Source organism: Aulostomus chinensis, chromosome 15, assembly GCF_037954235.1.
Source record: "Aulostomus chinensis isolate RoL2024-O1b breed Wild chromosome 15, RoL_Achi_v1.0, whole genome shotgun sequence".
Classification (NCBI taxonomy): Eukaryota; Metazoa; Chordata; class Actinopteri; order Syngnathiformes; family Aulostomidae; genus Aulostomus; species Aulostomus chinensis.
In genome coordinates this window covers 9,370,507-9,396,878 of record NC_141334.1, presented here as the reverse complement: position 1 = coordinate 9,396,878, position 26,372 = coordinate 9,370,507, and the positions used below count along the sequence as shown (strand labels likewise).

At 40.9% G+C, this 26,372-nt stretch overlaps 1 protein-coding gene across 1 annotated transcript; it reads right to left on the bottom strand.

Moving 5' to 3' along the window:
- Positions 1-453: 453 nt before the first annotated feature.
- Positions 454-11,395, bottom strand: LOC147248553 (clathrin interactor 1-like). Its single transcript, XM_086227281.1, has 12 exons — positions 11,254-11,395; positions 7,397-7,501; positions 6,854-6,950; positions 6,213-6,321; positions 5,786-5,962; positions 5,160-5,328; positions 4,579-4,795; positions 4,389-4,470; positions 4,227-4,304; positions 3,757-4,076; positions 3,248-3,431; positions 454-3,129 (listed from the first exon to the last, which is right to left on the bottom strand). Exons 1-12 carry the CDS (start codon positions 11,292-11,294, stop codon positions 2,759-2,761), a joined length of 1,950 nt encoding a protein of 649 aa, XP_086083407.1. The 5' UTR covers positions 11,295-11,395; the 3' UTR covers positions 454-2,758.
- Between the last annotated feature and the right edge of the window lie 14,977 nt (positions 11,396-26,372).

Sequence of the window (26,372 nt, the reverse complement as noted above, 5' to 3'; positions counted from 1 at the left end):
AGTCAATGAGAAATACGCATCAATTTAGGTATAAAGTTAACGCTCATTTTCCAAAATACCGATGTTAACTCAGCATTATTGATCTGTGTATGAAACCCAACTAACTATGTTTTTAAATCTACAATGATTTTGTTTGATCACATCATTTTGACACTGTAGCATTGCCAGAAAGGGGTCTCCCCTGTTGCTGTAGTACTAGTACTTTTTTTTTTTTTTTAAGAGAAATATGATGTACACACCTGGTGAGGAGTGTTCCATGACTGAATGTCATGATTTGTCGTGGAGGAAAATGGGCCAAACTAGAGAAAATGCACAACATTCATAATTCTGAGTGAATGTGAATAATATAAAATCTGGGGGAAAATGACAAACCACTTTAAAAAGTAAACTGATAAAAAAAAATCCATATTATGATCCATATTATCCATATAAAAAAAAACATATCAACATATACAATCAAAAACCTTTATTTTAGCTAAACATTTCTAAACAACTCCCTTCTTTTATTCTCTGTTGGCTTTCAATTTATCCATTTCAAAATATTATTGAGTCGAAATAGCCAACACTCTTCATTACTTATTTTTAATACATTTATCAGCCAAAATTCCTTAAATCCATAAAACTCCCCAAACCTCAGAAAATACAGACCTGATATCTGTGTCATATGGCAACAATGACCCGACTGTATGTGTATGATACAAGTATCATCATGAATACAGTCTAGGCTTCACTTGGATAAAATGATAATCCAGGATTTTTCATGTTATAATTTAATTTAATTTAGAATGACGTACAGAAAATATAGAGTACAATCAAAAGAAAGAAGCTGTTCTTAAAAAAAAAAAAATCCATCAACTAAACATTATTAGTAGCTCTCCCATATGGACATAACCTTACAAGGAAACTAATAAAATATTAAACTAAAAGCTATGGAATTATCCTTCTGAGAGTAACAAAATAAAGATTTGGTCATTTGGAGTGCATTGCCTCAGAAAGTGACAAAAGGCTCTGCTTAGCTGTGTTTGCACATCAAACAAAGTAAACTATACTCATACACAAAGCTACATACACTCATTTTTCCACACATACACTCAACACCCCGGAACCATCTGGATTAATCTCAATAAGCTACAGAAGAAATCATTTATTGTAACTCAAATAAATCATCAAATTCACGAGTTTATCTCATCCAAAATTAACAGGGGTTATTTTGCGGTCCAATGCTTGTGAGGAACAGATATTAACAAAGTGAGCCGTAAAGTGAGAAATGTTTGCTGGCAGAAATACTTAACGATTAAAGGAACATTGCTGGATTGTCTCCAAAATTCTGTTGTATGAAACTGCCTTCCCCATGGAAGAAAATACAAGGATTGTGATGGTTAGTGATTGTTTTCCTCTCATTCCCTGTGTCCATGATATCTTGATGAAAACTGATTATTTTGTAGCACTGTCCAGTTAACACTGTCTATATATAAAAGTAGTTGGTGTGGGCTGGAAAATGGTGCTTTCATGATGTATCCTACCAGAGAATGTCTGAAGGGACTGAATGGGTGGGTGGGAGCAGTAACAGTGATTAGAACTCTGAGCATAATACTGACTGATGCTTTCATTAGGCATTTATTTGAGATGCATTCAAAATGGAATGGGAAGGAAGACCTGATGAATTTTCATAATTACAGTATTTGGACATTTGTCCTGAGAAGCAGAAGAATTCACTCTGTTGTTCTAAAAAACAAAACAAAACAAAAAAAACCCTCATCAACAAAGCATAAAATACGCTGCTTATAAGGGGATAATTTGATCCTCTACAAGCCAGCAACCATCGTGTCTCGCAATACAACTTCATTCCTCAAGGTTATAGAGAAGCATCCATGGTTCTATGACATTTTCTCTCTGAAGTTTGTCACCAAAGCTCTTCAGCATGTGGCAGCTGGGACCTTGGGGTGATGCGCTTGTGAGCAGTGATTTATGGAGGACGCTCATCTCACTCTTCCATTCATTAAACATAGTTGAGTTGTGGCATTTAAATTGCAAATCAATTGCAAATTGTGAATTCTGTTTTGTACTGTGAGGGCAGACGCCACCTACTTTCTGGCAATATGCTGCCCCCTACTGATTTGGAACGTGAACTATGAAGAACTAGCCTGTTGAAATCTGCTACACGTTGCACCCTCAAGGTGTCCGTGTGTCCATCTATTGTTAACAGCTACAGGCTCCGTGGAAGGAGGGAAAAAAAGGGGGTAGAAAGGAAAAGATCTGCATCCATCCTGATGACAATATGATATTATTACACCACATGTATCCACTAGCCCTCTGCTGGAGGACTACACTATGGGTTCTGTATATTCCATACACAACTGTCAGTAAATGTCCCTCCTCACTTTAATGTACTGGCTTTAATTGGGTGACTGGATTTTGATGAAATGAAAGGCTGCAGTGCAAAATTAAGGCAGGGATGCAATTCTGATCAACTTTGTGTAATGAAGGGGAATATATGGTTGGCTATGGGTTGACAACACCTTGTCCTTCAGAGTGACATCATCACACATCAAATGACCACTGATTTAGGGTCACCAGTGGATGCTCTTCTATGCCTCCAAATCATGTCAGCTGACTGGGATTGGTGCCAGCACGCGGAAGCGGAGAGAAGATACATGCAAAATTGTCTTCAAGTACAGCAGTCCTTCTGTGGTTCACACACTCCTACTCCTTTCTGACATGCACACACACAAACTTACACACAATTATTTCGGCTCCTTCATTTTCCAAAATTGCCAAAGTTAGCAAAGGCATCTTGTTTGGGTGGAACAATGCCTGGGGTGAGGCCCATACCAACTCCCGGCACTCCCATGCCAGTCATACCGCCCATCATGACGGGAGCAGCCAGGCCCATATTCATGCTCATGTTCACTCCCACCAAACCTTGGTTTACAGGCACCCCGCCCATTCCCATGGTCCCAGTGGTCATTGAAGGAGGCATGCCCACTGCCATTGATGTAGGCATTCCCATGGTCATGGAATTGCTTGCAATCATGGGACTGGCTGGTGGTCTGATGGGGGTCACATGAGGGGGAGAGCTGAGATTTAGTCCTCCAAAGTTCTGAGCCAACAGATTGACAGGAGGCACTCCTGTACACACAGGAGGGAGGGGAGGGGGGAGGGGAGTGTTAGACCAATCTGAGTTGTTCTAATAAGTCCTCTGATACCAAAAGTCACAGAATATGAATCAGGTTACCGAAAATGTTACCTTGTTGCTGGATGATATTGTTGAGTGTGGGCGGTGACTTGGTGGGGTTGAGACCTGCTGATAAGAAGTCCAGGCTGATGTTAACTGACGGGTCTGACCAGGTGGACCCTAATGATCCCTGAACTCCCACCCCAACCTTCTGCTTCTGTCCTACTGGCTGCTGAGACATCATGCCTCCCAAGCTCTGAGACACAGACACAGACACAGACACTTTGTTCAATACCAAAATGTCTGTATAAATCAGACACATCAAAGGACCCAAAAATAGCTAAAACAGCAAAAGCAAAAGCTACCCAAAAAACATAATCAAGAACAACGTTGTGTTCTAAAATACAATCCCAAACACTAAAACTGAAAGTATTCTAAAGCCCTAACTTACACATTTCATCTATTGAAATAGTTATTTAGAATATGTGCAACAGATTTGAAGTATCTATATTAGTCTGTCAGTGTAATTCTCATGGTATTTGAGCTAAATGTTACCCAATGGTGGCGTGTACCGTTCCTACCTGTTGGGACCGAGACAGGGGCATGGTGGGCATAGCAACAGATGGTCCCGGTGTCGCCCCTCCCAGAGAGAAAGTCAAACTCTGAGAGGCACTCAGTGTTGTATGTGGATTGGTTACTTGATGGTTGACCCCACCCATTAGGTCAAAAAGCTCAGCAGAAGGTGGTACAGTGGCAGCATTAGACACTGGAGCTGATGGCGGCTGGATATTGCCAAATAGATCCGTGACAGGCTGGGAGGCACCAGAGCTAGAAGATGTTGGTGGATTGGCGAAGGCATTCCAGTCACCAAATTCTCCATTTCCATTGGCTGATGCAGCAGCTAGTCATGAGAGAGGAGGGATATGTTTATTTATGACCGAAACCTTCAAAGCTGACCCTCTCCTTCACCCTAGCTTCAACTCAGATTTACTTTCTAAACACAACACAATCACAATAAAACATACACCATAAAAAGAGTGAAATAGTGTACCAGTGGAGGTTGGGAGGCTGGCAGACGCTGCTGGAGAGGAGAAGTCAGCAAAGCCCGCAATGAGGTCTGAGCTGCCACCTAATGGAAACACACATACACATATTTATACAAAAAAGTCTTTACAAACAAGGACGACACAATTATGAAATGGTTAGTAGTTACCTGCTGTGGCACTCTGGTTGGATGAGGGGTCGATCTCTAGCAAGTCTGCTAACCCGCTACCGGAGGACTGCCTGACAGATGACTTGAAACAGAAATAGAAATGGAAACGTAGTTCATTTCAGTTCTTCTACTACACCTGGTTAAACCCACCTTGTTGAAAGTTTAGAGAAGTGTGAGTGTGTGTGTCTACCTTCTCCTCAGGACTCTTGTCTCCAGTGTAGTGGGCTGCAGCACCCAGATCTATAGTCTTGCTGCTTGTTGCCCCGCTACGTTTCCGTGTGGTGGTGGTTGTGGTTTCTGTAGCCTGTGTAATCTGGATGCTCTTTGTTGTGACAGTTTCTTCCTCATCTTTGAACTCAAGTGTATCCTGCCTACCGTTTCTTGATGCTCTGTCGTCCTCGTTGTCACTATGGCAACCATACGAAGGATGTATTAGAAGCAGCACTTGGGAAATGATTCTATTGAAGGTTTTGCTACTAGCCAATATTCTATGTCTGTGTATGCAGTTGTCTCTGTTTATCATTGTCATGGTGTTACATAATGGATAATTCATGACATAGTGGCTAAATTATTTTACACACATTGAGACCAAAAACCATCTGATATGCTATGAGTGGGTGGTGCTCTTTCATTTTTTGTTGTTGTTGAATGAGTCTGAATTAAACTATGAAATACCAACAAGCAGCATAAAGCATGTAGCAGCAAACACTCTCGAACTTTTTATAAGAAGCACATTGTGTAAGTGAGCGTGTTAAGATTTGTTGAGTTTACCTGATTCTGTCGGGGGAGTCATCTCGTTCTTTCTTCCTGAATTTGTTGAGTGTGTCGTCGATGGTGCTGCCTATTTTGTCACTGATCTCTCCGAGCTTCTCACTAAAGGGGAAAGCTCCCCTGCTTTTATCCCAGTCCTCATCCCACTTATTCCGATCCAACTCATTAGCTGGAAGGAAGAAAAGAGAATAGAGTCTTTGTAAACTGACTAACATCCACCACATGACACACACAGACATATCTGTGGATTAAACCACCTGCTTTTAGCTCTGCTGTGCTGAGAAACTTGCAATGATCAACAGCAAAGCAAGACATCACAAGCAACACTAAGTTTAGAGCTACAAAAGGATCAATTGTTGTGTATAAATCATCTTAATTTGATGAATAAAAAGTCCAAAATCCAAATATATTAAATGCACAATAATTCAAAGCAGTAAACCTCACACTGCAGATGACAGAAGTTTTGGATTTGCCCAATAAAGTATTCTTATCTAAATTTAAAACAGCTTCTGACCTTTAAAAAGGTCGGGGTGCAAGTACGACTCAATGTTAGGTACATTTTTCTATACTGATCCCAGAACTATTTATGCTCCATTTTCTTCTGTTTCTCCCAGTGAATTACGTACAGTTCTTGAAGCTTCCTCCTCCTCCCCCCATACTGTCTGAAGAGACTCCGATATATTTATCTTTGTTCTTCTTGGCTTTTTTCCTCTCTTCTCTCAGTCTGTCATCATCCTGGATGAACTCCACCATCTCTTTCACTTTCTGACGAACATTGATACCCTGATCCTTTCCATTCTCATCTGTAAACACACACAGACATTTAGTGACTCACTGACCTTTCCTCCTGTGTCGCCTTTTGGTCAATAGTAAAGCGTTTGAAAAGTAAATGTCAGATTTTTCATGAAATTTGCATTGGTATTCAAGGCTCGCTGTGAATAAATGTTTACTGAGTTTAACCTTTCAATCTTTTCTGTAGCATCTAATTTGCACAAATGACATCTAAAATTTACATAGAAAAATACAAAGGATCAGGAAAATGAAGAACTTAACCAATGAAGTGATAGTTTTCTAACGATCGCAGGTCATAGATGTGTTCTCTGGAACTGGTTACAACTCGTTCAGATCCATTCCTGATCAGGTAGGCCAGCAGCAGTAAAGCCTGACAGAGAGAGAGACAGAGAAATATTAAAAAAAACACTTGAGCGAGAGCTTGAGAGAAATGAAGGAGAGCATTGCAAGGTGAGAAATTATGTATTCTAAAATAATATTAACAGAAAATTCAGATTGTTCAACAGGTCTAGACTTCTTAGGCTCCAAGGCTCTTGAATAATGCAAAGTATTTGAATATCCTTTTCCCATGATTATGAGGGAAGGGAATGTAATTAAGATGCACCGCTTTGAACTTTGCACTAAACATATACAGCATTTATACATGTCTCTATGTATAAATGGATTCATTTCAAAGAAAACCGTGAAACTTCAATACCTCTCAGAATCAACTTAGAAACACTGCTTCTTTTGAAATTGCTACACTTCACATGTACAGTCACAGAGCATGATGAAAAATAAAAGTCAGTCTGACAGCAGCTTTTTCAACATTTTTTTGTTCTTAAAATGGAAATAGAGAGTAATTATTTCTGGCACAGATAGGAAACAACTAAAAGAAACCTGCATGGAGAGTTGGACTGTACCTTGTAAACTCGTCTCCAGTTCTTCTTGTTGTCTTTCAGCATCCTTGTCCACAGCATGTTCATCACTTCGGGGAACTGCTCATACATAAAGGTAGATCTACACACAAACATCGTCAGATCAAAACACAGGTCTAATTAAACAACCTCACTTTTTTTTCTAGATGACCTTTTATTCCTCATCAATAAAACACCAGGGGTCAGAGACATAAACCTCATGACTATAACAGAGTGTATGCACAAGAACAGAAACATGCACACACATTACATCTGTTAGATTCATAAAGACGTGTATCTGTGTTGCTATTTTCTGTCTTCACGCTGTCAGCTTGCAGCCCAAAACTCTGCATGATGTGAAGAATTCATCCAAGTTTGCACAGTCTCACTGCAATTTTTATGTACATAAACAGCAGTGATACATTGACAAGTCTGTAAAGACACACAGTCTATAACCTCATGCATGACGTTACCCATAAACAGTAGGAACGTGCGCATGCATGCGTGTGTGTGTGTGTGTGTGTGTGTGTGTGTGTGTTGAACACGCACTTGGCTATTTCTCCCATCAGTTGTCCAGAGGGTCCCCACGGGTCATCATTGGTGGCCTCTCTCACCTTGGACTCGATCTCGGAGTAGTTCATTACCACATTGGTGCTGTCGACACAAATATCTTTCATAAATATACATATCAAGCGCCATGACTGAGAAGACATCAGCATTTCTAAGGTAAAACCACTGTTGCTTGACAATCTAGGTTTCCTGCTTATCGTCAGCACACGCTCTAAATCCCAGTGTGCTCCTCATCACATGTTCAGTGGTCATACACTTATTATAACATATTCAAGCATCTGCTATATATACACAAAAACACACAATGAGACAATGGCAGTGACGTGGCCGTGGTCTGCATCACTATTTTTGTGTGTGAATGTGTGTCTATGTTTGAAAGAGAAGAAGCCAAACCTCCCCATGTGCAATGTCCGTTTCCTGCCCTTTTTGTTTACCGCTGTGTTAGATTCTGTAGTGTGTGTGTGTGTGTGTGTGTGTGTATATGCGCATGTGTGTGTTTTTGGTCCCTGTTCCTGTGTAGGAGACAGTCTGAGGAGTGGCAAGAGCATTTTCTACACTTGTTTTTCGGTTTCCCCTGACACATAACACTTGCATACATCCATGCACTAACTACACTGAAACTACGCATCTATTTTGAATTGTCTCTAATTTGTCTACTTTAATCTATGATGATGCTTGTTTTTGTCTGGACTACAGATCCCATCCATAGGACTGCAACTTGACACACTCTCTCCCTCCTCTGTGCCACCGCCCTGTCCCCCTGCACCACCTTATCATTCTTCTCCCTGTCTCCTCTCATCTGCCTTTCTCACATTTCTTTCTCCTCCACTTCATTTCTCTTCAGGACAAGGAAAGTAAGAAGCATCAGTAAATTACTGACACTGCCTGTGACTGTGTTTTTCCAGGAGATAATAGAGTCAGACAGCGAGAGCTCCACTACAGTGGGTCTTACTCTGCAGGGAAAGCAGAGCTGCTGCTGCCAGCTCTGTTGAGGTAGATCAATAATGGTGTATTCAACATGCCCAGCCAGGCACAACCAACAGCTGAACTGGTGTGTATTACTCCATCTAAGCTCTGCTAACTTTGTCAACACCACTTCTTCATAATACATTTTTACACCCTTATTTATACACGTTTGTTTATTACAACCATGTTTCACCCCCCTAATTCTTTACAACAAAACAGTTAACATTTAAAAGACAAATTGGTTGATGAGAAAATAAATAAATGCTGTAAAAATATTAAACATTAAGGTTAAGGATATTAATATTACACACTTGCAGTTTTAGGAGCTTTTTTGGTATTTACTGTTGTTTTACTCTATTCTGTCTTCACACAACTTGTCTGTAGTTTCTCCTCATCACACTATCAATATAATTGGTCCTGGTGGAGCCCACAGGAGAACACAGTCTCAAACTAGGAGCAGTCGATGTCAAATGTGATGTTCTTTTTTATGCTAGCAGCCTTGCTCTGTTTTTTTTTTCCTTCTGGAATCTTTTGTTCAATAATCGAATGTGGGAAAAACGGAGGTGATTTGAAAAAACAAAAACAAAGGTCACTTTCCCCCTTGGCAATTATAAGAGTATAACATCACCATGATCTCACTATATCAGACAGTTATATACTGAAATATTTGAAAGGCAAAATTTACATAAGAATATATCCATGTCCAATCTAGATTTAGGACAAGTAGGCAAACCAGTATACGATTATTGGGACATTTACATTCCATGACATATTCTTAAGGGTTTTGGTGTTGTTCAAACACAGTTACCATGAAAGCTGAAGCACAATAAAAGCAACCCACAACGAGCTAGAATGCACGCCCTTAATGGCACTTGAGAGTAAAGATCAACGCTGTTGATGAGATGAGCACAATACTCACTGAGAAAATGTTAAAGGACCAAATCATGCAGCTAATCCTGTTCCTCCATGCACTTTATTTTCATTAGTGAACCTGCTTATATCAACCTGTTTTTCATTTTAACCAGTATGCTGCATATCAGAAACATCCAATTAGAAACCAGGACTGTGCATTCCAGTGAAAGCTGCACCAGCGTTGATACAAATGAAGTTTTCTCTCCTCTTCATAATTCACCTCTGCATGAGCTACAACAAGTCCAACATTTAAGAACCAAAGTGATGCCAAATAATGACTGGTAAGTTAATAAGTCACCGCTCACTGAGGCATAAAATAAAAAGGCATTTCCTTCCTTCTTCACGGAGCTTCAGATGTGGTCCATTTCAACATTTGTCTGTTCTCATTAAGTCGAGCACGCACATTTGACAATCTAGATGTGCTTTTGTAATGTAGAGGGAAGGAGGAGGGGTGTATTTGCGTGTTCCTTTCTTCTGGGTTCAAGGAAAAAACCCTAAAATTATGAAATTTGTAAAGAAATTTCAAGGCCTGTTGCCAAAAAAGATATTTTTCTCTCCTTCTTTTAAACTTTTATTTTCAAACTTTGGAGGCTAAGTATGGATTTTTTTCAGAAGTGTGGTAAAACCACAGTCAGGCCATGAAGACAAATCTGTTGAGATGTTTAGGAATCCTGTGCATGTACTTCTTTTTAACTTACTTAACAGTACTTCATGAACTGATAATTCCATTAAAAAAACACAACCACCAAGACACACGTGTTAAGCACTATTGCACAGTTAAAACCAACAATGTATTAAAATGATGGTGCAACTGAAATTATCTAATGTCATGAAAAACGTACATAATAGTGAAACAAACCAAAAAAGTCCTATTCTGATACAAGTGATGGAGTCAGTTTTATTTGTCTGTATTGTTATTGACAGTGTTCTTGTCCAGCCATGCCACAGACTATTTAAAACTTTATATCCAGTTACCACAAACCTTGCCCTCTTAACACGGATATAATCTCTATTAAATCTTTACTTGGAAATACATAGAAGATTAATTTTGTGCTTTACATCGGTGCATCTTCCAAATGTGAGGGGGGGAGTGTTTACACTGCAGTTATTCATCTAAATTAGCCTGTCTAGCACAGGAAGCAGTTATTTACTCCCCCTCTTAGATACAACTACATTTATTTATTTATTTATTTATTTTTTCTGGAATAAATCTTGTCAACGCCCGCAGACCCATGCACGCGTCCTGAGAACGATGTAACTCCAGCATTGGCCGCTCCATTATGTTGTTCATGCTTGCCACATGCATTGTTGTCGACCTGTCCTCACACGGGGGCATGGGCCTTGTTTGGAGCGAGTACATTAGCTGCAACGTGAAACGTGGTGGAAATCTTACTAGCAATCCTGTTTTTTTTGTTGCTGTTGTTATTGTTTTGCCGCTAGACAGCGCATCAATTTTAATATGTCCACGTAAAGTTAATCATCTTTATGTAAATACATCATGGGAATAGAGGCATCACCAGGGTGGGTCAGGGCGTGATTCTGCAGCAGCAATATCGGAAACTTGCACATCTAATAGAACCGACCCTGGTTTAGCAATGCTAGTAGAATTAGCTAACTGGGTAGCTGTGGTGCTAGTACAGAAATAGATGCATTTAAAGTTTGAAGTGTTGGATTTTTCACGCCTGTATGTGCCAGTGTCGCTGAATCTCAATTTGAAGATGCCAATTTCAACACATAATTCTATGAACGCCTCAAGGTTGAAGATTGGCAGCTAGCCAGCTAGTCACAGCTAACAGCTGAGGGACTATGGCCGTGACGTCACAGATCGTATCCTCTCCTCTGTCAGCGGTAAAAGCTGCTGATGCTGCCGGGCTATAGCCGCCTAGCCGGTTAGCTTAGTAGCCACTTAGCGGTTTAGCGAAGACGCACAGCTCCACCTGCTCCTCCTCGGTACTCACGCTTTGTCCACCAGCTCTCTGACTTTCCACATATTCAGCATCTCCGTACGGACCCGCGGGGTCGCCGCCTCAAATCTGCGTCGCCCCCGTGTCTCTACGCCCCGCAGACAGAGGTGGTATCCGGTTACAGACGACAACCCCCCCCCCCCCTACTCCTGGAGCTGTAGTACTCAGCAGCCGCTGCGGTTAACGGACCGGCCCCTGTTGCTACGGAAACGTCGATCTCTGCCTACGTCACTGCCGCTCGCGTGTTGAAACACAAATGGCATATGGCAAGCCGAAATAACGGTATATGTATTACAAATATTTAAAAAGAAAGCATTTGAGAAATCTACCCTAGATATTTATATATTCATCTGTGACGTCACGTGTCTGTCACTTTCCGACAACCCCATTCGTAACTCCAAATTCAGTTGTCTACTATTAAATGGTTATGACTCATTATTTTAATATCAGATTGTACAGGGAAAAATACCCAAAGTGTAATTCTGAATATCTTTTATTTGTGTAGAGACACATACAATACCTGCAAGTATAATTTACGATAAACTTTAGAATATTTTGTGGCTATCTGCTCATAGATACAGACAGGATGCATTTTAAATCAGTTTTTCTTTAACTAAATCCACAACTTTCACCTCTAAAAAGCACACAGCCATCAAAGCTACACAATCCTGTAGCCTAATCTTATCTCGTCAATGCGTCACATAAAAAAAAATTGTAAAATACTCTGAATCCAATTCAGTTATATCAAATGCTGAGTTGAAGTCCTTAAAATCAGTCAGGCACCCATAGGCCGATGTTATTGCAGTTCTTAGCCAAGATTTATAGCAGTCAGCTTGCCTAAAACCCAAAGAATCTTTAGAAGAGCAGTCAACATGATCGCTGTTTAATACCTATAAAACATAACCCTCGATTTTCTTTTTTTTTCTCCACTGTGTCAGTTCTTTAAATACAGATCCAAAAATGTTTCCTCAGCCAGGTGCAGCTGTAGCAGTGTGCCGATCGCTTTTCCAGAGGTCATGACATTTTTCACCCTGGAAACTGATGTTCTTTGGGAGAACCAAGTATTTATGGAATATCTGCACCGAATGCTGGCTCACCACTAGATAGTGCTGTAATTCTACTGTTTGGTCATGGCGTGTGAAAGTGGTTCTCACTCATACTATATATGTCATAGCTGTGTCACTCCAGGACAAACAGGAAAGTTTATGCAACTTTCTTGAGAAATAGAGACAATTTCCACAAGAAGAACATAAGTCTTATTATTATGGTGTTTTCAACATAAAGTCATTGTTCCTGCAGTTAATTACTCGTGGATAGGCACTAAATATGACATGCAGTATTGCTATTTGAAATGAATCAGTGCCAGTTTTAATGCAGAGATTGACCTGCAGTTTATAACACTTATAGTTCCTTTGAAAACATTTTTTTTTTCTGGATGAAGTAGCACATTTTATCTATTAATCAATGATGTCCTCCAGTGTTGTGGAATTTTATGTTCCCTGGGAAACAATAGCACTCGATTGACATTGATTTGATGGTGAGACCAAATGTCCTGCTGTAGTTTTGGCCAGGTCTCCCTGTTAATTTGATCCTTAATCTCTGTGGGACTAACCTGGTTAAATAACCTCTTACAACACCCTCTGAGCATGTAATGTACAAATGGGTGGTACAGAGAGTTTAGCTGAGCCAAGAAAACAACACTTGAACACTGTGTTCTCTGTTTTCCCTTAAAATGACTGCATCGCAGTTTAAAAGTAAGGCAAACACATTGCATGACTCAACAAGGAGGTGTAGACAGAGAAAGATATGGGATAAGAGCAGAGACAGTGGAGGAAATGGTTTGAGCATGTGAAGGGAGGGTCTTGTGTGTGTGTGTGTGTGTGTGTGTGTGTGTGTGTGTGTGTGTGTGTGTGTGTGTGTGTGTGTGTATTTTCTCTGTTCCCTGGAGCCCATCCTGTAGATCGCTTGGGAAAAAGACCTCTAGGTCTGCCTGAGGTCTGACTTACAGCCAAGAAAAGCAAGACTAAAATAGAGAGAGAGAGAGAGAGAGAGAGAGAGAGAGAGAGAGAGAGAGAGAGACTTCAGATCTGAGAATCAAAGATGTGGGCATGGGGAGAGAGAGAGAGATGAGAGATGGTGAGGGCGTGAGAGGAAGGAGGAGCTAAAGAGATGGAGAAAGAGTGTGGACAAAGAGCTCTGTATCTGAGGAAAAAAAGTATGGAAAATAAAAACATTCACATTATGTCACACACACACACACTGCTGATTGGAACCATATGCTGACAGACAGAAAGAATAATGGGAAAATGTGAATTGTTTGATTTGTGTTTTCTTTTAGTTGCATTGAGATGGGGAGTGGGCGGTGGATGAGATGATGATCAGCCATGGGAAATTCCAGCGCGTAGACATGTCCACTGTTCCGCATTGACAGGTCCACTCCATTAACTGCAAGGGGGGACTTCCACAACTTTCTGTGTGAACAAAACTTGAACACTGCCTAAAATGTCTTATTCAATAAAAAATATTCTGATACTGAAGGATCCAATTGCTAACGACTTGATCAGTCTCTCTTTTTGCCACAAACACATAAAGAAGACCCAAAAGCATCAGTTTTGTAATGCTAAAAATTAAATGTTTTTAGAGTACAGAGAAGTAAATGTGCACCTTGGCATTTAGGAGGACATAAATGACATACACTTGCTTCCATTAAGGCATCGAGCAGCCCATTTTTAAAAATTTCTACTCAGCTCTTCCTTTCGTTTTTGTGTCTCGCAGCAGCAGTGTGATTGACGAAGCAGGACAAGCTGAAGACAAGCACCTGTTATTGAAAGCAAACATACACGAGGAGCCAATTTGTGTGTATCTGTGTGCATTTGTGTGAGAAAACAGAACATTTTGGACATTTGCTTCAAATAAGAGAAAACAGAAAGAGGGAAAAATAGAGGAAGAGAGCAAATGAGTGGGAGAGAGAAAGACGGAGGTGAAGGAAAGGCGAGGCTGATTTGCTGCAGATGCTCCAGTCATCTGGGAAAATGACATAAGGTTGAGCTTTTATGGAAATGGGTGTGTTTATATTGGCGCGTGGGTTTGTGAAAAAGACATTGTCTCCCACATTTAACTCAAACTTTCACCAACAGAAGTGGCAAATAGCAGATTAATGGTTATAAGTCTGCAGTTGTATGCTGCTTTAAATCCTGTTGAAGAATGAGCTCTACATGTCTTTTGTAACTGCTGCTTGGAAGCCTTTGTGCATGGCGGTGGTCCCGTCACCCTCGCTGATTTGCTCTCCAAGAATTTAATTTTGGTGCAAAAGTTGGCTCAAGGTTTACTCCATTTACATAAAATAAGCCTTTATACTTTTTACATTTCGTATTAATTTAAGAGATTTCAAATATGCGTAGCTGTAGACGCTGACATTTAATCAGCTAAATGCTGTATTTTGAATGTTAACATGCTGCATTCATCACCATCCATCCATCAATCCAGCTGGGGCTTGTCCCCAAAACCTTCTTGCCGTGAGACGACAGTGCTAACCACTGCACCAGTGTGCCACCCTGCGTTCATCTCACTATCAAAAACTTCAATGATATTTTCTCTTGGTCCCCTTGGGAACAGTGGAAGAAAGCTGGGCACATTTGTTATTTAGACAGTCATGGAGTCATACTAGGCTTTTTGGTTAACTTTCAATCCAATACTCAGTCTCCTTCTAGCTCTGTTTTTGTTCTCCAATAACTCCTGAGGAAAATATCCGGTCAGAGATGGCTGCTAATTTTGCCAGCTAATTGGTTCTTGGCTCTACCTTTTTAATGCTGAACAAAAGCCATAAGCTGTGGGTATTTTGTTTTCAGGTTGTCTGCACATCCAGTTCTTATTAATGCAAGTTTGAATTTTGGATTGCGTTTTGGAATACCTTGGGAAATTTTCTACAATTTTTCTTCTAAAATGTAAGTGACCTCTTTGTTAGTCAAAGATCGAGGCCACTGCAATGGGCAGTGGAATATTTGGTATTTCTAGTTTTTGTTGTTGTTGCGAAAAACCACATCAAATGAGGGTGAGGAAATCTGTGAGAGTGAACCAAAAACACAACAAGCTATGGGCCAAACCCCCCCCCCCCCCCAAAAAAAACCCATCAAACTTAGAGATGCAAGAGCCGCTTCTTAAACGCACCAGAATGTAATCCCATGTTAAGATGCAAATAGTTGATTAACTTTACAAATTAAGATTGGCACTCTTTCGTATTGCTGCACTGAACAGATATTCTCTCTTTTTTGTCCTCTCGGCTGATTTTTCTGTACATAAACAATCCCTGTTTGCATGCAAACTAACACTTTTAATGCGGAGGAGTATGTGTATTAACCCAAAGAGTTAAAAAGTTGAAACCCATGCTGGAATTCCTCTGGATGCACGGTGTTGAGCATTTGTTCAGCCATGTGAATGTTGTTCTTGACTCATGACCACAGCTCTCGCTCTCTTTAGCTATCAGCTGCACTCTCCCATGGGAAGAGTGTTGCTGTATCCTGTGTGTCTGTTTATGTGTCTTTTTACATGGAAATTAGTGGTGAGTGCCCTTAATTCTGGTGCATGAAGACATTCATGTTCCCACAGTGTTATTCATGCAAGTATACACACCAGGCCAATATAATATGCACACACAGGCACGCTTCTACTTGGAAAATAAGTTTTGTAAAGCCAAAATAGGCATATTTCCCTCTGGGCCCATCCATTAATGGATCCTCCCATTAATGATGTTAAAACAGACAACTGCATTTATTCAGAAAATTTTAATATCACACATTTATTGTTGTGTGTTTTAATTGATGTTTGTCTCATTGATTCTAGAGCTGTAACCATTTGGATTTTTAAAGCTACAACAGGGTTTCTCCTGTGAGCTGGAATCATAACTCTGACTCTCATTATGTCTCCGCTGTGTTAAAACTTCCCCTCGGGCCCTCAGTTGTTATTTTAAATACTTGCTAATTGTCGAGCTTTGGCTCAGTTCCTTTCCATCACCTTATGAAATCCAGCTCATGCAATTAATGTGTAGAGTGGTCTGTGTGTGTACGTGTGTGTGTGTGTGTGTGTGTGCGCGCGTGTGTGTGGTGGGTTTTACTGGCTGGTGATATCAATGTATTCAGGGCATGCTTGTGTAAACAGAGTGAAGTCACATGCAGAGATCGTTTCCACTTTCCTTTACATGAATAATATTATTGTAAACTATCTGTGACCTAACCTTTTCTGCTATAACTTTCCCCCTGAATGAAAACACATGTGGCCGGTTTTGGGAAGGCTGGCCACCACTCAAACTGTGATTGATGACATCATTGCTCCCCGGTGTGAAAGTGGCAGATTAGAGTACCTGAGCACTCGTAAAATTGGACTTTGCACTGTATTTTTGGTTCTACTTCAGGAAAACAATACCATGAGTTTCTCCTGTTTTAATAACCGGTAATTACCGGCGTTTATTGTCCACTGGTAGCAGTTTTTGCTTGGTGCCTTACTTATTTGTCATTGGACATATGGAGTGTTTTACTTTGGACATGTGTGCATGTATATTACGCAAAAAGATAGAATTTTTTTCCTGCATGTGGGAAAAGAGTGTGAATACACTGATGGTGGTGGATGAGGGCCTGATTTCAAGGTCTCACAGGAAATGCCTGTGCAGATGGAACAGTAATGTGGACACACTTAGAACTGTATACAGGAAACAGCCCACTCTGCAGCTGTGTGTGTGTGTGTGTGTGTGTGTGTGTGTGTGTGTGTGTGTGTGTGTGTGTGTGTGTGTGTGCGTGCGGGTTCATATGTGAGCTTGTGAGCAGCGATTTACTGATTTGTATTCTCTCCTTACATTATTTATTTAAGCAAGACTGGATGAGAGATGGCTTCTCTGATCTGACACTGTAGTTATTGAACATCAAATTAATCAAGACTGTTGCAGCTAGGATACATGTATGTGCGTATGTCTGGTGTCGTGGTAAGAGCATATATGTGCATGGTCATGGGAGTGTCCGGGTGTGTGCAGTGGTGGGATCATAGAATAATAAATAAATAAAACATAAATAAATCTGCCAAAACTAGGGCGGAAGGGCTTGTCATGCCCTCTTTAGTCCCTCTCTGCATGCTTTCCTTCTTTCTTTCTATGTCCCTGATTGAGTTGCACCCTGACCCACTAGGAGGAGGCCAGATGAGTGCAAGACACACCCAACTTTCCATCTTGGTCAACTTTCATCCTGTTGCTTTTATGTAATAAACAGTTCACTGCGCCACTGCGGATGGGTTATATGTAGAGGACAATTTTTTTTAATCTTTCTATAATCTCAATAAAGGCTTCTTGCTCGTATTCTTCCCCTCCACCTTCAGTTACACGCATGTACTGTAATAAACATCTAACAACATAAGATATAAAATACAACTCTTCCTGTTGTATAACAAACACAGTTATGTGCTTGCTTGGTTGTTTTCGTATTTTAACAACAGGTCGCACAGACCTCTGCTGAGCTGAATGTGGCCGAACTGAGTGGGTTTATAGCATGTTCCTATTCCACAAACTTGAAGTCATCCTTTGCTCTCATGGTACCAGAATCAGCCATTTAGGTTCAGGTAGAGAAATTTCAGTTACTAGAGAATCAGTTGAGGAGAAGAGGACAGTCATTCATGGATGCTGCACAATTTATTTGAACAATTCTGATGATTTGCTGACTTTCTGTGTGGTAGTGCTGGTTAAGGTGAGGCCTGAGCGCCAAATTTGAACTAGCACAAAGTTCAGTTTGGCTTGCATGATGTAAAATAGATAAATGAATAAATAAATAAAACTTGAAAAAATGTAAATCACAATTAAAGCTGTTAAACCAGTTTGGCATGAGTGAAGTAAGAAAAAGACCAAGGCAGAGACAGCAGCATACAGACAAACGACTTTTCACAACCCGATAGATGTTTGTTTTCATGCCTGCGACCCTGTTTGAATTTTAGACCTCCAAGGGCACCCCTGCTCTATAGTCCCAACATGAGGCACAACCAATGTTGATATTTGGATGAAATGTAATGACTTACTACCTATGTCTTAACTTTCAGAGCTCCCATCATGTAAACATCATTTGAATTTGTTCATCTCTTGAAAGTTCAAGATATTAGCATTTAGCACGTGCAGCCTCACAGAGCCGTTTGATATTTTGAGCTGAATCAAAATATACTCGTTCTCTTTTGGAATTTGCAACACAACTTCCTCTGTTACCGTTTTGTACGTAAATGTTCATTTGCCAGGAGAACCTGCTCATCTTCATGTTGAAATGACAATCATGGCTTCAACACACCCTCAACTTTGACTCTTTAGAACAGATATAAACACTTCTTGCTTTCATCTTTGGTACAACACAGCTTTTAGACTTAAAGTGCACATAGACTCATTTGTGTATTGGTCTGCATTGTTGATCTCCGGTGCTGATTTCTACCAACTGCTAAGGATTCATTTTTCACCATGCTTCTGTTTTATGTATTTCTGTAATATCACCAGTATATTTCCATAGTGTAGCTGTGTTCAAGATCTCATAACTGATCAGATAACAGTCGGACCCCCGACTCTCACATCTCCTCTGCTGCTTCACTGAAATGACTCACATTGCATCCATTTAATATATTTATGTTCCGTTTGCGGTCATTCAGCGGATCCTGTCTATGCAGTGTGAAGTCAGCTCTACTTCACTACATTACACACGTCATGCCCTTAATGTTGGTGAATAAATAAATATAATTATCAGATCACGGAATATCAAATATCACAGATCCGGTATGGATTTCCTCTTCCTTCTGTTTCCTGTCTGTCTTCATGTGTAGATTTGACTTGATTCAAGCATGGGTCACTGGTACAGGAAACCATACATCTACCAGTGGGACAAAGGGGAAGTCCCCCCCGAGTCGAAGGTATTCAGAGAGAGAAAAAATGTTTGGAGAGAAAACAGATTTTCATGTAAACCGTCTAATAAGCATTTTTAAACATTTCATTTTTGTGTCCGTGCTCTCGTCAAGAAAAGTCAAAAATTGAAAAAACTAAAGCTGCTCAGTGATGACAGTCACGCTGCTGTTTTCAGACAAATCCCAAACTATGTAGCTATTTTTCTTAATAAACACACATGATTACACAAAGAGCATTTCTGTTCTATTGAGATATTTAATCAAAAAGGAAATGTTAAAATTTTAAGAACATCTCTCTCATACACATACATGCACGCGTGAGCATGCATGCACACACACACACACACACACACACACACACGCACACACACACACACGCACACACACACACACACACACACACACCCTCCTCACTCGGTCACTGCTTTGATTGACAGTCAGATAGGTAAACCACAGGGCATTCTGAGGCTGTTCAGGTGTGTGTTTATGTGTGTGCGCGCATGTGTGTGTGTGCGCGCGCGCGCATGAGTGTGTGTGTGCGTATGTGTGTGTGTATGTGTGTGTGTGTGTTGTAGCCTCATTGCTATTCATCAGACTCTGCTGTATTTGCGTCTCATCTGCATACTGGTCCAACAGGGAACAGATTAGCATTAGAGAGAGAGAGAAAGATGGAGGGAAGGGGAATCACTTTAATTTTTAACAAGATGATATGAAGGAGACACAAAGATCTAAGTAGTGCTGGTGCTGCTGCTGACACAGCCAGGAGAGTGAGACAAGAGAGGGCTGGGGCAGGGTGGGATGTGTGTGTGTGTGTGTGTGTGTGTGTGTGTGTGTGTGTGTGTGTGTGTGTGTGTGTGTGTGTGTGTGTTTGGATGGTGGCGGTGGGTATAAGACAGCTGTAAGGCAAGGAGAGGCATCAATCATAAGAAAATGAAGCTGTGTGGAAATGGAAATAAACACTCTGCCTGTGTGTGTGTGTGTGTGTGTGTGTGTGTGTGTGTTTTCGAAATGAAAATAACGTTAAAGACAATCCTGTGTTAATGTTGCATATTGATTTTCGTTCTCTCTCTCACTTGCTCATCCACCGTGGACCGACGGGTGCACGGTGGGTGCTTATGGGAACTCAGTTGAACTCACACATCAAATGTTCATAAATAAATAAGTGGGATAAACAATGTACCACAGTTACAATGGAGTCAATATCTCATTAGTGGACTACACACGCACACACACACACACACACACACACACACACTTTTACTTTGATAACTTTGGATGTATTTACATAGACTTATCTCTTGGAGACTAACCATAACCACCGATTCAAAAATCAATGTTTTTCCTATTAGGAACACAGTGCCACACTCAGTTAACTGATCTTACATCTGCGTCCTTGAGAGAGGCTTAAGTCACACCCATAAACAAACACACTATAAGTACCATGGTCTTCATTAAAAACGACTCATAATATATGTTAGGGACATAAGTTTCATTGAGTTTCCAGCTTGTTAAACATGATCAAAGGATGTCTGCTGTAAAATATGTGATTGCATCTATTGTAAGTAATATGCATCTATGTTGCCTTTTAAAATAAATAAAAGTTTTAAAATGTGTGAAGACTGTGGGTTGTGGTTAAAGTTACACTTCACCCCAAAAATGTATTTTGAGCTTGCTGAGATGGGTTTTTCCCTGTTACATTATTTGTTTGTGACTCCAGAATACAGAAAGAGCCAGAATCCAATATGTAACTTGAAGCCTATTGTAACCGACTTTTACAAACAGCAAAACCGTGCAAAAACATTTGTAATTTCTCAACTGCATCATCCAGTTCAATCCAAGTTTTATTTAACCAGCTGAATCTGCAGTCACCCTCAAACACTTTGATTCCATTGGATAAGGAAGATTAACCTTACCAGTTGATGCAAATTTGTACAGTGACATGTTTGATACCTTTTCAGTTGTTAAACATTTGGCCAAGAAGGTTGTGCATAGCTTCAAGCCAAATATACATGGCTTTTTTTCTCCATTCTGCAGTCACTGAAGTTGCAGAAGTCAAGCAGTGGTGAAAATATGTCTTTTAGAGTTAAAGATATTTTGAATACATGAAAGGCAAAATCCTTTTTTTTTTTTTTTTTTTTTTTTAACACATTCGCATTTAGGAAACCAAAATGACATTGATTCATAGTAAGACTTTCTAGAGGTCGCTTGACATTCATTGACATGGTTAAAATAATAACTCGTTGTTGGAAATATCAAACTTGCATTTGGAAATATTTTGACACTGAAAATTTGGTATTTTGTAAAATGATGAAAATGGGATTAGAACAGTTGCCTGCCGCTGAACAGCTCAGTTAGTTTGACCCACTCACTGTTTTATGTTGTCATATTTACTAAGGCTGCACAGGGATCTCTGTAAAAGCCCTGACAAAGCTGCAGTTTGAGGGGTATTTGTTGCAAATGGAAAAGAGGATTAATACTGCAGTTACAACTTGAAGAACAGAGTGGAAAACAACTTTACTTTTTTCAACGCACACGCACATGAAAGTACATTTAAACAGATAGAAACCCTACGTACACTCGCTATTATATAGAGCGAGATAAAAGAAATCCCAGGTTCCAGAACTTTAGAGAACTTCGAAACAAAGCAAGAGCATTGAGTAAAATGTCACGCTTCCATAACCCTCTTGCTGCAGATAATCCTCTAGGGTTGTGTGTGACAGCACATTCATGTTTCCGTCATGAGAACATCAGGTCCATGGTGTGTTCACATCAATGCCATGGAAATAATTAGTACCCTTCCCTCGCTTTATCCTCTCATTTATCTTTTTGACTCAAACCCTCCCTCCATCTCTCATCACCCCCGTCTTTCCCTTGAGGCTGTCAGAGACCTTGATCTGATACGTACTCACTGCCACCTTGATGCTTCATTCAAGGCTTTTATCCACATAATGGCTGTTTCACAAAGATCCTTCTTTGGTAGGATTGAGGGCTCCAAAGAGCTGTGGCCATCCAAAAGTTTTTTGAAACCACAAGGCAGGAGATGGAGGAATGCAGGTGGAGTACATCTACTCTGATTCAGTCCGCTAACTGCTTGGTGGCCATGCCCATGTATCTTTTTTATCACTTCATTCTATATTCAAGGCAACTTGTGATTGACACCATAAATTCATTTGGAAAATCTTTGCAGAAGTAATGATCCAACTTTTGATCCTCCCTCTTCTCCTCAATTGCCCTGAGCTCCTTTGACAAAAAAACATATTTTTGTAAGAGCAATAGTTCAAAGACATTCCTTTTCCCCCTGAAAGCAATATGCCTTTGAGAATAAGGATAATAGTACTGTTACTGAGGAATTAAAAGCATGCATTATAGTGCAAAGTATTATCACTGCAACCACAGATATCATTACTGGCAGTGTTGCAATAGATTCAGAAAAACAATCATCTGGCCTTCCAAATGATTTCAACAATGAAGACCTCCAGTCTGCTGACCAATCAGACGCTCTGAATTCTTCTTCTGTTTTCTTGACTGTAGCGCCCGATCAGGAGCAGTCAAAGATCACCAAGGGACAATGTAGTAATCTGACAGAGTTCTAAAAGTCTGTGTCATTCAGCTAAATATCACCAACGAGAGACAAGATAACTATCAGTATAACTACCACTTTCTCGCCTCGTATTCTCAGCAGATCTGGGACCTGCCTGAAACACGCTGTGGCTCTTCTGGTGCTTCTGGCATGAATAATGTGACAGAGATTTTAAAATGTGTTTATTTTTTTCATTTTACTTTTTAAAAGTGGGATTTAGAAGAGTCACCACCAGCTATAAAAGAGTTCTTGGGTTGAGAACTGTGGATTTAGGCTGTGGAGTTACCAGCCATTTCTTTTCACCTGAGAGTGAGAAGGTTGACCAGGGGGATGGTGACGCTTTTCAATCCAGTTCTCCTCACACTTAAAGAAGTGCTCCAACTGACCAGAGGAGACGCGAGTGCAGTGAGCTGGACACGTCATCTGGCTTCCCACCAGCAGACACGACCTATTGTGTCTGTATGGAGGCCCAGTTTAGCTGGAGGTAGCACAGGGATTCGAACTGGTGACCCTGTGTTGATAGGCAACTGCTATACTACCTGAAGGCCCCTGGCTTCACTTTTCAGAAGGTCTATCCTTCTTTTACACAGTTAATGGGTCTTTATATATATTATAATCGGACTTCAACAACAACTACAACTACTGCTTATCCTGTTAAGGGTTGTAGGGAGGCTGGAGTCTGCCAGCAGCCTTCAGGTGAGAGGCGGGGTTTACCCTGGACGGGTCACCAGTCCATCACAGGGCCAACACATAGAGACAGACAACCATTCATACTCACATTCATACCTACGGTCAATTTAGAGTATCAATCAGCCTCGTCCCCTCTTGATGTCTTTGGACTGTGGGAGGAAGCTGGAGTACCAGAGAGAACCCACACAGGAACAGGGAGAACATGGAGACTCCACACAGAAAGATCCTGTGCTGGAGCCGAGGCTCGAAACCTCGAACCTACTTGCTGTGAGGCGACAGCGCTGACCACTGCACCACCGTGCCACCTTTGGGATAATGTTTTCGCCATTTTTCTCAGCTGTTTTTTTTTTTCACTTCAAAGTTCAATTAATTTCGCAGCTTCTTTTTTCATCCCCATTAAGCTGGTTGATACTTCAAAGTGTCTAATTAGGCTACATATATACTCTCACACCCAAATTGTCTACAGGTCAAATATAGTACATTTTAGGTCTAAATTCTACTCAGCTTGAGTAATTGTGATGTTTGTCTGATTCATTGCATACCCCTATCTTCTTACTCTCCCACTGTCAGAAAACTTGCCACCAAGTAAGTGTGACAGTGATTCGCTTCTAGACCAGTTAAACTCTGATGTGCAGATGTCTTGACAACTTTTGAACCATCCCTTCTTCATGATGTCCTAAAGCTTTTATAGAGGCAGATTGCCCCAAAATACAGGATGCAACAGCAAGCAAGCAGGTAGCAGAGAAACCTGGAATCCAGTCAGGAAGGAGACAACTACTGTGAAAAAAAGAGATTATAATGATTCAGCTGAACCACAACAAGACACAGACAACAAGAGACAGGTGCAGAACATGAGGTCAGGTATGGAGCTGATTGGGTGAGGAGACAAGGGGAACCGGGCAGAACTGATGAGGTACAGCTGATTAATAAACAGTAAAAGAAGAAACACACGAGGGAATCACAGTGGAATAAACCAGGAAAATACTGGTATCACAAAGAATAACAGACAAACAAAAAAAAATCCAGAATGAAAAAAACTAGTCCAAATAGGATTGTGACAAATCTTTTATCATCCTTTTAATACATCAGTCCATCCTCCCATTGGGGCCTTGATGATAATCGGCCTCACCGAAGGACCCCTCTTGTCTCTACCCCTACATCCCTCTGGGCCTCTTGGCAGCGGCACTTCCCGACTGTAGTGCCACTCCTAAAGTGTCAAAGCTCCCTGAGGACATGGACTAGATGGTTGTCCCATTGGGGGCTGCCACTGGCATGTTCTCGTCTCTTCTGTTGTCTGTATGTCTGTCTGTCTGTCTGTCTGTCTGTCTCTCTCTCTCTCTTACACACACACACACACACACACACACACACACATACACACACCTTCTCTCTCCTCTTCAGACAGCAGTGGTCTCGGCGGGGCTGCCCTAGAGCATGGAGGCACCACGCTGGGTACCTGAGAAGCCAATGATACCAGGGCAGGGCCAGAATGTTAAGTAGTGTGTACGTGTGTGTGTGTTTTTGTGTGTATGCATATGTGTATGTTGCTTGAGTGGGGTCAGGTGTTAAGTGGTAGATTAATCAGTAGTAATTGTGTGTATGGTCCATTAAGGCAAAAGCTGGCTGACAGACAACCGTGAGATAGAGAAGGGCAAAAAAAAAAGAAAAAGCAATGGGTATGTTTATATGTGCATGTGTGTGGAGCAACAGAGAAGTGAAACTGGTAGAAATAGCATTTTAACTGTACAATCCTCTCTACAGCCCTCTATCCTCCCTGTGTCTTTTTATAAATCCCTCCTTGTTTGCTTTTCATGCACCCCCATCATCAATCTTTCTCTCTTTTTTAGAAATTCATCCATCTGTGCCCAGAACTGTTGCGAAGTTCCTATCCTACTTTTAGAAGCAGGAGTTACTAAACAACGGTCACCACTGGAAAAACAAGGCCTCTTTCTATCTGTCTCGCACACACGCACACACGCGCGCGCGCACACACACACACACACACACACACACACTACACTTTTCCCCAAGTGATCTCTGCAGGCTGATTTGGTATTCAAGTGCTGTTGCAGGCCCAGCAGGCCTAAAACTCTCTTTGTATTGTTTTATTACCCAGGGGCTTGGCCTTGCTGCACACACACACACACACACACACACACACACACACACACACACACACACACACACACACACACGTGCGTGAGCACACACACATGCATGCACACACATGCACCTCAGATAGCATAAAGCCGGATTAGCATATTAGCATCCTGTCTTTCAGTTGGCTGTGTCTGCTTTTCTTTCTCTCACACACTGTCAGAATGAAGAAGTTCCATGAGGGGAAGGTAGACAAGGAAGAGAGGGAGAGACAGAAAAATGGAAGGGGGGGGCAAGGAGTGAAATGAGGAGGAGGAGTAAGGGAGGAAGAAGTAGGTGGAGGGCAGTTCATTCCTCTCCAGTAGACAGATGGTAGTCTGACTCCTACTGAGTTGACGATCAGCCAAAGATGGAGAGACTGAGAGGAAGAGGGAGGGAGAGATGAACCTTCCCTCTACTTTTTCATCTCCTCTTTCAATCTATCACTCATTCTTGCTGCCAGCCTCAACTCTTTTTACCCAACCTCTCTCATCTTTCCCTCAGCTACACCATTAATCTCATCTTTCAGATCGCTTTTTTTGTTGCTCATCCGTCACAGGTTACTATTTTTCATCTATACTTCATCTCTCTCTTTCCTGTGCATGCATCCATCTCTCCTGCTGCAGGAGAAAGTTATCTAGCCAAGTCTGTGTGCATGTAATGACAAATAAAGAAAAATGTTGAGTCACAATCCTAACAGTGGGAGAGTGACCTAGAATCAGAAAAAAACCCAACAAAATGCAAAGGAACTTCATTTAAATTTAAAAAGGGTAATAGACGAATAGTTTTGGACATTGATACA